The following is a 12257-nucleotide window of genomic DNA, read 5'->3' as shown; positions in this document are numbered from 1 at the left end:
TTATAATTTGGTATAATTCATTCATTATGGTAAAATTAAATTAGATTTATTTGAATTTGACACCAAAGTTAAATCATATTGTACACCATGTAAATTAATTTAATGATACTAAAAATTGGTATATACTTGATTAGATTATGGTATTGCGTATTATAGGGTTGTAACATAACTAAAATCAACTTTACCGTCAATTATAAATCAATATCTTTTATAGTTCTAAACCAACATATCACCAAAAATTAGTCATACCATACATACAAAGTATATATATATATATATATACTATAACATATTGCAACTTTAAATCAACAAATTACCATTATTTTTTAACCAACAAATCCACCAATTATTTTTAGTTGTTATAGTTATTAAAATTTGAACTTGACACAAAGGTTACACCACATTGTACACCATGTAAATTAATTTGATGATTCTAAAAAGTTGGTATATACTTGATTAGATTGTGGTGTTATGCATTGCAGGGTTGGAACATATAACTAAAATCAACCTTACCATCAATTATAAATCAATTTCTTTTATTGTTCTAAATCGATATATCGCCAAAAAATTAGTCACACCATCCATCAAATTGAAATCAACAAATTGCCAATATTCTAACTATACTATCCATCAAAATATATACACTAAAACATATTACGGTTAATAACCAACAAATCACCAATTATTGTACCGGATCAGCTACCAAAGTATATTCCTTAATACATATCACTATTTAAAATAACATATCATCAATAATTAAACCAAATTGACCACCATTCATCAAATCGAAATCAACAAATTATCAATATTTTAACTATACCATCCATCAAAATATATACACAAAAGCATATTACGGTTAATAACCAACAAATCACCAATTATTATACCGGATCAGATATCAAAGTATATTCCTTAATACATATCACTATTTAAAATAACATATCATCAATAATTGTACCAAATCGATCACCAAAGTGTACACAGAAAAATGTGTTTTGAATTTTTTTTCGATATTTTATGGACCACATGATACAAATCATATTCACTATGATAATGCGGATCTTCTTCAAATTAACAGTTGTAATTTTTGATTTTGAACAAACAGACTCTTGACATCGACATAAGCCTTCATCAAACGAGGACTCTTTCCGGGAGCATTATCAAAAGCAACTTTAATTTCTTACTCATAAACGATTTATTCAAAGAAGTAAAAAAAAAATTGTGTTGTAAGAGATGATTTTGAAAAGAAACAAAGAGAAATATTTTCAAGAAGGAGTTTCAAAACTTTTTCTCGAAAAAGATGGAAAAAAAAGGTGGAGCAAAGCGTTTATCAAGGAAAAAAAGAGTGCATCAATGATATTTCTTCCGTGTAAGGTTAACAAGAAAGAGAAAGTAAAATATTTATTAAAGAAAACGTATCCAAATATAATTGTGATTGAGATTCTAAAATTAATTAAAATAAAAGATAAAATATGACTCCCAAAAAGTTAGTCCACTTACCAATAAAATAGGACATAAAATCGTGTGGATTTTTAATTTATAATAAAATGTCATATTTGTAATTAAAATGTTAATGTTGTAAATAAAAAAACTAAAATAATATTAGGTAAATTAAGGTCTTAAATAGTATATTCTTGTAATTTTTCCTTAAATTAATTAAATAGCAGAACAAAAAAAAAAGAACTAAGGAAACTGAGATTTGAAGAAGATTAGATCATTTTACAAAAAAATAAAAATGCATGAGCAGGCGGTATAATTAATGTTGTTTGATTGACAAATTAAAAATTAAAGGATGATCTTATTTATGTTATTTAATTTTCTATGTTGTTTTTATCACTTGTTTATTAGTAGTTGAGGAGTTTATATCATCTTGACTCTTGAGTCAATCGTTGTCTTAAAATTTTGAGTTGGATACTCAAACTCTTTCATGTGATATCACAATCAAATATTAATATCTACAATCGCTACAAAAAAAAATTAAAATTAATTATGAATTTTGTCATTAATCCGTCGCTTTATGTATACTACTCACCTTGATGTGTTACTTTATTATTATCTTCACAAATTGATGTTAAAGTCGAGTACAATAGCCATCAAACTTGTTGAAATTGATTCATAAATAAAGTCATGTCCAATTACTTGACTTCATCAAGCATTCTTCTTTCTTAATCAGATACCTCAGATTCGAAATTTTGATATAGAAAACAATATTGTTATAAGGGAGCATTTCCCCTTTAAATTGGCCTTACACTACACAATTCAGGATTAGTCGTGAAGCTCTTTCCTCTTAAATTGATCTTACATGATTACCCTAATGTGAATACCTGATACAAAATTTTAAATAACCTTATGTAATCTCATGATATTTCGATAAAAGCAAATTTAAAATTTAAACTTGACGAATGCAACCTTTAAGATTCATAATAATGAACTTGTCAACACTTTTTAGAGTATAACGAAAATTAAGATGGGGCAGGATATTGAGCCACATGAGCTTGGGCTTAGAGATGGAACTGGATATTGGGCCTTAACTTTTGAAGCCCAACATGAGCTGGTAAGTTAGATATTGAATTTGATATCAAATCGAAATTTTTGATATTCTGGTTCCAACATAATAGTATTTGTTATATATTTTAAAATATTTTGATATTCAATATTTTTAATTAATATCGAAAACAATTTTTCTTTAGAATACAATTTGAATATTTATGATATTTGTTATGCATTTAAAAATATTAAATATAGTAGCAAAGCATAAAATCATATGTTTTATTGTAATACTAACAAATTTATTTACTTGTATTGTCCTCATTCGGAATTGTGAGAGGTTGAGTATGCATGATTTTAGGAGAGATAGAGATATATCGAAAAAGTATTAGAAGAGGTGATTAGACAGAACAAGATGAAAATCCAGCTTACCCCGAACCTTAGATAGGAGGTTTTGGAGGGCACGAATTAGAGAGAATGTTAGTCATATAATTAAATGTAGTCTCGCTTATCATTTTGTATTATTAGTCGAACTATTTATTCTTGCAATTTCTTGTCATTTGAGTTTAGTTTTTATAGATATAATTATAATGATAGAGGTGGTACGTGTGGTAGTGACTAACTGCAGTGATTGATAGTGATAGTGGACATTGTTAATCACGTTATAGTGATAGTTAGGAGCGTTCACGGTTTAGGTAAAATCTAATTCAAACTATAAAACTATGATTTTTATTTGGTTTGATTTTACATTTTTAAAATTCGACAATATTTATTTTGCTTTTGATTTTGTTTAAAAGCCTCCCAGGAAATAATCAATCTGAAACCAACAAATTATATATATATATATATATATATATACACTACTTTTTATGCAGAAAAATGCAGCAATCAAATGAAAAAAAAGTAAAATATGATGCATATATATTTTTTTATAGCAATATCGATAGCTTATGCATTATCCGATAAATCTATATTGTTCAAGTATATTGACTTAGCTAACAGTATAACTATAATCACAAAGTTAAACGTAATTACAGTTCATATATAAAAATTATAAAATCCAAAATGACACGAAGACAATTCATATCCTTTGAATTAATTGTAGTCCCTTTCTCTCTCTTTTGAATGAATCGTTTATCTTATTATTATGTATGATTAGTTACTGAATGAACCAAATCAAATCAAAATCGATAAATATATACTCTCTCAATTTCATATTAATTGAATTTGGGTGACAATGCACACATATCAATAAAACCATTTTAGAACATAATTTAAACCATAATTTTTACTATTACCATTTATGAAATTATAAAGTCAGGACTCCCTCTGTTCCAATTTATGTGATATTTTCCATTTTTCATTTTTCGAGAGTCAAACAATTTAAGTTTGATCGGGAATTTGCACATGAAATCTTCAATTTTTTGAAATGAAATTTATATACTTGTAAACGTAAAAAGTACTATAAGTCACAACAATTGATAATTCAAAATGTTTAAAAAATCTATGAAAAATTTACAGTCAAAGTTAGATTTGTTTGAATCTCGAAATTTGAAAAGTGCCACATAAAATGAGACGAAGAGTATACTATATTTCATTTGGTTCGGTTTTAATTTTAACGGATAACCCATCGAAACCGACCCGAACACCCTACTCGCATGATTTTCCATGTTATAATTGTTGTAGGTGATCGATCCTCCATAAACCCTAAACCCTAATTTTTTGCTCCTCTGTCTGTCTTCCCCTCTTCTGTACCTCTCTCGGCTCAGCAATGGCAATGGCAATGGGGGAGTTGAAAATCTCAGAGATGCGTGACCTAACCCGTATAGAACGCATAGGGGCACACTCTCATATCAGAGGTCTCGGCCTCGATTCTTCACTCGAACCTCGATTAAGCTCTGAAGGTATGGTAGGTCAAATTCCAGCTCGAAAAGCTGCTGGAATCATGGTTAAAATGGTTCAACAAGGTAAAATTGCGGGTCGTGCACTGCTCCTTGCGGGTCAACCCGGAACTGGGAAGACAGCTATAGCTATGGGTATGGCTAAATCGTTAGGGCAAGAAACCCCTTTTGCTATGCTTGCTGGTAGCGAACTTTATTCACTTGATATGTCGAAAACTGAAGCGTTAATGCAGGCTTTTCGTAAAGCAATTGGTGTGAGAATTAAAGAAGAAGCTGAAGTTATTGAAGGTGAAGTTGTGGAAGTACAGATTGACAGGCCGGCGGTGGCTGGAGCTGCGTCGAAAACGGGGAAATTGACGTTGAAGACTACTGATATGGAGACAGTTTATGATTTGGGGGCGAAGATGATTGAGGCTTTAGGGAAGGAGAAAGTACAGAGTGGGGATGTTATTGCTATTGACAAGGCTTCTGGGAAGATTACGAAGTTGGGGAGGTCGTTTGCGAGGTCGAGGGATTATGATGCTATGGGACCTCAGACTAAGTTTGTACAATGTCCTGAAGGGGAGCTGCAGAAGCGCAAGGAGATTGTACATTGCGTTACCCTTCATGAAATTGATGTCATAAATAGCAGGTACTAATTTGCTACTGATGTTATTTGTTTATGGAAAGAAATGATTTTTTTGATTCCTTGTAGCTCGAGTATCATATTGTTTTGTTATAGTTTTTGTTCTGCTAATACTATAGGTTGTTTTGTTATTATTTGTTGATTCTTGTACTTTCGTTGCGTCTTTTTCTGGACTGCTTTGGGCTGTTTTTCCTTGAGCTGACGGGACTACACTGGGTGTGTTGTTGGAAAGGAATGATTTTGATTTATCTATGATCGCTTACTTAATTGTTCCTATCTGCATTACCCTCCCATAGGAAATTGTTCTTTAATAGGAATAAGAGTAAGTAAGTGTCAACTGCTACTCTGTGCTGTTTTGTTAGTATGGGTTGAATCTTGTACTTCTGTTACTTCTATTTCTGAACTGCTTTGGAGTGCTTTTCCTTGAGCCGAGGCTCTACGGAAACAGTCTCCCTACCTGTGAGGTAGGTGTAAGGTCTGTGTACACTCTACCCTCCCCAAACCCCACATAGTGGGACTACACTGGGTATGTTGTTGTTGGAATCGTAAGTGTTCTGTCAAAAGGTTTTAGAAGTCAACCGCAGCATTATATCCCAAATAGTATTATTTCATTCATCTCCTATAAGATACTTTTTGCTAAGTTAGCTATTTATGTTATCATAAAATATTTTGCTAGTAATGCACGGGGATACAATGAGTATTCATTTAGTAGCTTTTCTTGGTGATCATTTGACAGGATTGGCTTCAAAAACAACATTCACGTTTGTAGTAAAATGTTGCCAATGAATGAGGTGTGTTTTGACTAGGAACTGACATGACTACTTCTTTCTTGCTAGTCCCTTCACTCTTGATGAACTGTGTCTTAACCTCTCTTTTCTGCATTATGTTTGGTTGGATTTTTGCATTTTATGGTAATTTATTTTTTGCCTCATAGGGAATGGACTATAACATTTGAATAGGACACTGATCTTTCTGTGTGCTAAGATTGATAGACTACTTTTAACAAATATTTATGTTTGTCACTAGTCTTAGATTTTGTATCTTCCTCTTTCCTTTGCCTTTTCTTCACTTCAATTCAAATTAGTGATGCTACTCGCCATCCGCAGTTGCATGTCTTTCCTATTTAGTGTATTTGCAAAACTTTGAAGTTTCATGCTTTGAGTTTCAGAGTTGCCTCTGAAAACATCTGACATCTTTAAAGAATCTCCTTGTTTCCTACTTCACTAGATTAAATATGTTAATCAGCTCATCTCAATTTCAGAACACAGGGATTTCTAGCACTGTTTACGGGTGATACTGGTGAGATTCGTGCTGAAGTGAGAGAACAAATAGATACCAAGGTTGCAGAGTGGAGGGAGGAAGGAAAGGCAGAGATTGTGCCTGGTGTCCTCTTCATTGACGAAGTACATATGCTTGACATTGAGTGTTTCTCTTTCCTAAACCGAGCTCTGGAGAATGACATGGCACCTATATTGGTTGTTGCTACAAATAGAGGCATTACTACAATCCGGGGAACAAACTACAGATCCCCACATGGGATTCCAATTGACTTTCTTGATCGTCTGCTCATCATCTCTACGCAACCTTACAAAGAGGAAGAAATTCGCAACATCCTGGACATCAGATGCCAAGAGGAGGATGTAGAAATGTCTGAGGATGCAAAAGTTTTATTGACCAAGATAGGGGTGAATACTTCTTTGAGATACGCCATCCACCTTATCACTTCTGCAGCATTGGCCTGCCAAAAGCGGAAAGGGAAGGCTGTTGAAGTGGAAGATATTACTCGAGTCTATAATCTGTTTTATGATGTGAAGAGATCCACACAGTACTTGATGGAGTATCAGAGCCAGTATATGTTTAACGAAGTGTCAGCAGGAGAGGCCGAAGAAGATGAAACTGCTGCAATGGTGTCCTAAAAGCTTCTCGACTTGGGATTCAGGAGATCGCAACTTAGCTTTGGCCAAGTAATTTAGTTACCTGGTTCTTGTTTGATGATTTCTTCTCTTTCATTTATGTTTTCTGACCTTTGTGTTACTTGAATATAGTCCCCTCCCCCCGGTTTCTTTTTCTCATTTACTTATCAGTAAAAAAGGAAGTGCATCAGCTTCTATTTTTCTGTATATTTTTTCCTGAAGGCGTATGCTAGTTATGTGAGCTAGAACATTAGACGCGTCGATGATACACAATTAGGCGAGCTTTGGATTTCTGGGGAAATTTGAAGATTGAATTTCTATTTGAATACGAGATGAGGTATGCGAGAGAGAGAGAGGGTTAGGAAGAGGCGTGATGAAGGGGAAGGATATAGGATAATGAGGTAGCTTATCAAAGGAATTTGTTCACCTGGGTCCCCAAATGTTTTCAGATGGGCAAGGGTTGGAGGGAGAAAGGCAAGCAAGATAGAATAATTTTTCAGGTACTCAGTAAGTCCAGGTGTGGGTGAGGTAGTCTTGGGAAATGGATGAGGAGAGAGTGCATTTCAAATGCAAGTCCAGCGGGACTGGATTTTGACTTTATAGTGACAGGTTGGAGAAGACAAACAAGAGACACAGAAGTGTATGCTTATCATCAATCCACTCCTCGTGGGGATGGTTTGGTGATAGTAAAGTGGCAACGAAGAGAGAGCAAGAGAGAAGAGGTTCAGATGGGAGGTGGGTGGCTGGAGACTGTGTAGACGGTAGAGTGGGGTGAATAAAGTTATTGGGAAGACTAGTTTTGAGGCATGAAATAAGAATTAAAAGATGTAATTCTGTTTTGTCTTCGAAGAACATACTAAAACTTGTGTACTAGAAAAACGCATTTGCTATTTTGTGATGAAACATGGTGCCTGAGGTTCTTGTGGAACAGAGAAATAATGCGTTTTGGATTCAATTTGGCTTTTAGCATCTTGTATATGGGTTCATAATTCTGACATTAGTTCCTGCAATTAACATTGGCTCATGATCTGAACTATACTTTAGGGAGAAAATTGTATACCATCTTGTTATTCAACTTGAAGCACTATTGTTGAACAGTGAATTTTGCATACCCACGGGTTACTCTAGCTGATCGCAAGGCGTTCACATTTTAATCTAGTGCTCAACTTTTCATCCTTTTTTATCTCGATTGATGGATGTTATATTGCCAACTGCTGAACTTTTTATCAAATTAGTGTGATAGTATTTGTTGTTTCAGCATATGGCTGACACTCTACACTTATATGGTATATGTTGTATAAGTGTAGCTTTTCATTGGTGACTGGTGATGAAAGAAAACAAACACAAGTGTGAGAATATCTGATTTCAAACTGACTGTTGAGTCAAATCCTCCATACTCTTATGCTGAAAAGTTACTTGACAACATGAGGCATGTCTTGACTAAAATCCATCGAAACATTTCTTTCCTTTTTAGAGAACTTTTTGGAAGTAATAATGTTGTCAAATGTTGCATATAGTTCAAAAGTAAATGAATACCACAGCCAAGGCCCAAGGGTGTGACCTAGTGGTCAACAAAGTGTGTTGACAACCATGAGGTTTCAGGTTAAAATCCCAGTAGAGACAAAACACGATGTTATTTCTTTTCCATATGATCTAGCTTTGGTGGACAGAGTTAGCTAGTAGCTATTGTTGTTGCTGATGGGACATAGCAGGTATCTTGTGGAGTTAGTCGAGTTGTGTGCAAGCTGGCTTAGACACCATGATTATCGAAAAGAAAAAGAATACTTGTCTTGTTTTGCCTCTATTGTGCCAAATTTTTGTTTCTATTATTCCTTTTCAATTAGCTACAATACTAAAGAACTGGATCGTTGTACATCATGTAGACCTATGCAAGAACCATTTCCATTTAGAACAATATCTTCTCCTTCCATTTGTGCCATCCGAGTAAAAAACGAGATTAAAATTATTTTTTGTGTACTGTTTTGGATGACATAACTGATCACCAACCTTACTTTGCATGATGCAGATACGGAGAAGAAGGCTTCTTGAATAGCGATGATGGATGTGCATGTTTTCAATACTGACAAACTGGCCTTCAATGGTGTTGATCGAGTCTCAGTTAGAAATGAATTTGGTGTTTCTCTATGCCTTTGTTAAAGCTAACTAACATTGTTCATGAGCTACGCGTTCTTCTCATTTTGCTTTGTCTTTTGGGGGCACGAGGGCGTTGTTTTAGTTTGTGAATTGGCTGCCTGTTTTATATTACATTCTGGAGCTGCTATATATGTTCATGGTTCTTGGTTAATTGCATTGGTTTGGAACAATGCATTTTTGTCATCTTAATTTTGGTGTATTTTCTCTTCTGCCTTTTGTTTGTGAATTGAGTTAGCTGATTTCTACCTATGTTGCTCGGACTCTCTAAAAATGTTGCCCTACTTGTATCAGATCAGGAAAAAATGTGTGTGATTTAGGACACATATAGTCCAATTTTATAGGTGACATCGTTTAAAATGAACATTTTAAGGTACAATGATGTTACCTTTATAAAAAAAAATGAACTTTTTAAGGTACAATGTTCTAAAATTGAACTTATGCTCTATAACGTTCCGCTTTTTTTATTACTTTAAAGTGCTGGTGGAGTGACAAAAATTAAAGATCGCCTAAAAAATAGTTCCATTCTTGCAAATGACAAATTGGGGGTTTTTACATCATAAAAAGCAGTCAACAAAGCCTACAACAAAAAACAACTATTTTTTTTTTTTTTTTTTTGTAAATCTCAGCAAATATAATCACTATATAGTTAGTGTATATTTTGCGTATATATTATAAGTTGATTATATATTAGTAATACACTTATTATATATAGTGAATATGCATCGACTATGACTTATGAACGATGACGTATAGGCGGCTAAAATCTCAAGATATTGTCACATGTTTGTATGGTTTTAGTAGTCCAATTAAAAGCAATGAAAACAATTGGATGTGTCAATTCCCATGCTTTAGAAAAAGAAAAGTCTTGGCTTTATTTTGCTCTACCATATGATATATGATATATGATATATCAACTTTTTTAAATTTAGGCAAAGAAAAGATATAATGATAAGAGGTAAAAGATAAAATATAATGATTATATTTCCATATATAACCTATTGAAGAGGTAAAGGGTAATGATTATCTACTTATATGCATTGTGGTACACATACTCCTCCGTCTCAAATTACTTATCACGTTTCGATTTTTAGATTTAAACTATATGAATTTATTGGCCATATAATTTAATGAAAGTTTTTATTTTATATTTCCTTAGTCACACTTGATGTAATATGTATTCTCATTTTAAATCACCAAATTATTACGTCATTTGATATGATATATCAACTTTTTTTTTAATTTTCATTTAGGCAAAGATAAAAGGTAAAAAGGCTAAAGATTGTAGTCCCAAATAGGCTAGCCTAATATCACCACTTATATGTACATGCACATATAGTATCTTTTATCACTAAAATAATAGTCTTTTATAGTCTATTCTAACGGTTAAATTATGAGATATTTTATACATGTGCACTTGATAATGAAGGTAGAATTTTAATTTTATGAGTTTTTAATTTTAAAAATAGTGATTTTAAGTGGTAATAACTTGGTTCTACGAATAAATAGATTTTGAGTCTAACTTAGTCGTAAAAACTAGTTCAATAGGTGAGGATTGCCCAAATTATTTTAAAGAGACCACTCATTCCTTAAAAAATCGATGTCAGACTCTTCACCCTCTCGCAATATTACATTCAAGGATTGAACATTGGTGCATGTGCAGTTTAATATGAGGATTTAATATCGAAAATAAGAATTGGGGTGATCATGCTCTGATACCGTGTAAAGAAATGAATCTTGGGATTAATTCAACCTCAAAAGTTAGCTTAACTCAACTTCAAATGCATCTTGAAAGGAGGATTATCGAAGACCAAATAAGTGTTAGAAATATTATAATTATTTCAAAAGATTTAGTTACTTTGAGCCAAAGTAAAACATTTAACATGTGATCTTTTTACTACTTTGTCATCCAACTTGGTGACCAAGTATTGCTCTACTTGGTGCTAAAGTATTGATTTACTTGGTGACCAAGTATTCTTGGTACCAACGTAATCTCCTTATCTTCTCTATATAAAGACCTAATATGACATTATCAAAGGATGAACTAAGTGAGAACAAATTACCAAAGAAAAATAGAAACACTTTTCTGTCAAACACTTTCTTTCAGTTGTCTTGCTGGTTTTGTAGTATTTATATTTTGTTGATTCTTGTATCCTCTAATTAGTTAGAGAAGGCTTGTTTAATCTTGGGGAAAAAATTCACACTGCTGAAATAGTTTCTTACGACAGTGCCTAGCACGACTCAAGTATTATATAAATATATAACTTAAGAATATTATTGTAGTAGTTTTTATCTTAATTATCATATAATTATTTTGATATTATAATTTCCCCATCTATATATTTTCCAACAATAAGAAGATCACTCTTTCCATAAACCACCGATGTGAAACTTCTTCACACCTCACCTCACCTCACGCTCAAGCAGTGGCGGATCCACCTTACTATTAGGGGGTTCATCCGAACCCCCCTTCGACGGAAAATTATATAATATATACATGGTTAAAATAACTTTTTTAGGTATATATAGTAGATGTCGAATCCCCTTCGGTTACTTCATGTGTCTATTGTTTCAGATTTTGAACCCCCTTAATGAAAATTCTGGCTCCGCCACTGCGCTCAAGGCTGAACATCTAGAGTGTGGATAATATAGCACGAGGGCCCATCATCGGATAACAAGAATTGAGAGGCATGAGTTTTCCTTCGATACCATAAAAAATGAATTTTGGGCCTAAATCAATTCCTAAAAACTAGCCAGAGATTGAAATTACTCAAATCATATTAAAGAGATCATTCACTTTAAAGGACTGATATTAGACTTTTCACATTTTAAATTTAATATTTTTACATATTTAATATTTTTTTAACACAAATGTATTATTTGGTGAATAAACTATACTACATAACTTAGGTTGAATAACTCTTTTTTACTAGTTGATAGACAAGTGGATCCATTTGGTCCTACTTGCTTACTTTAATACAAAATAAAAATTGCAAGTCTCAAGTTCAACTCTTCCAATTTAAGATATTTAATAAAAGATTTTCTTTTTTTAAAAGCAAAAAAAGAGAGTGAAAAGATGGTATAATTCTACTTCTACTATATTATAAAAGAGAGTTTAGGGCCAAATATAATATATAATATTCAAGATTGGGAAAAGTCCCAATCTTGAATATTATATAT

General features: G+C 32.7%; 1 protein-coding gene across 1 annotated transcript; it reads left to right on the top strand.

The window, feature by feature from the left end:
* Positions 1–4183: 4183 nt before the first annotated feature.
* LOC102601112 (ruvB-like 2) lies at positions 4184–9269 on the top strand. The gene is made up of 3 exons (XM_006343261.2): positions 4184–5019; positions 6275–6977; positions 8953–9269. The coding sequence occupies exons 1-2, from the start codon at positions 4259–4261 to the stop codon at positions 6927–6929; spliced, it is 1416 nt and encodes a 471-aa protein (XP_006343323.1). The 5' UTR covers positions 4184–4258; the 3' UTR covers positions 6930–6977; positions 8953–9269.
* Positions 9270–12257: the final 2988 nt, after the last annotated feature.

The sequence above is a fragment of the Solanum tuberosum genome, unplaced genomic scaffold (genome assembly GCF_000226075.1).
Source record: "Solanum tuberosum cultivar DM 1-3 516 R44 unplaced genomic scaffold, SolTub_3.0 scf00039, whole genome shotgun sequence".
Taxonomy (NCBI): Eukaryota; Viridiplantae; Streptophyta; class Magnoliopsida; order Solanales; family Solanaceae; genus Solanum; species Solanum tuberosum.
Note: the sequence above shows the minus strand (reverse complement) of the source record. Positions and strands in the feature narration are given on the sequence as shown.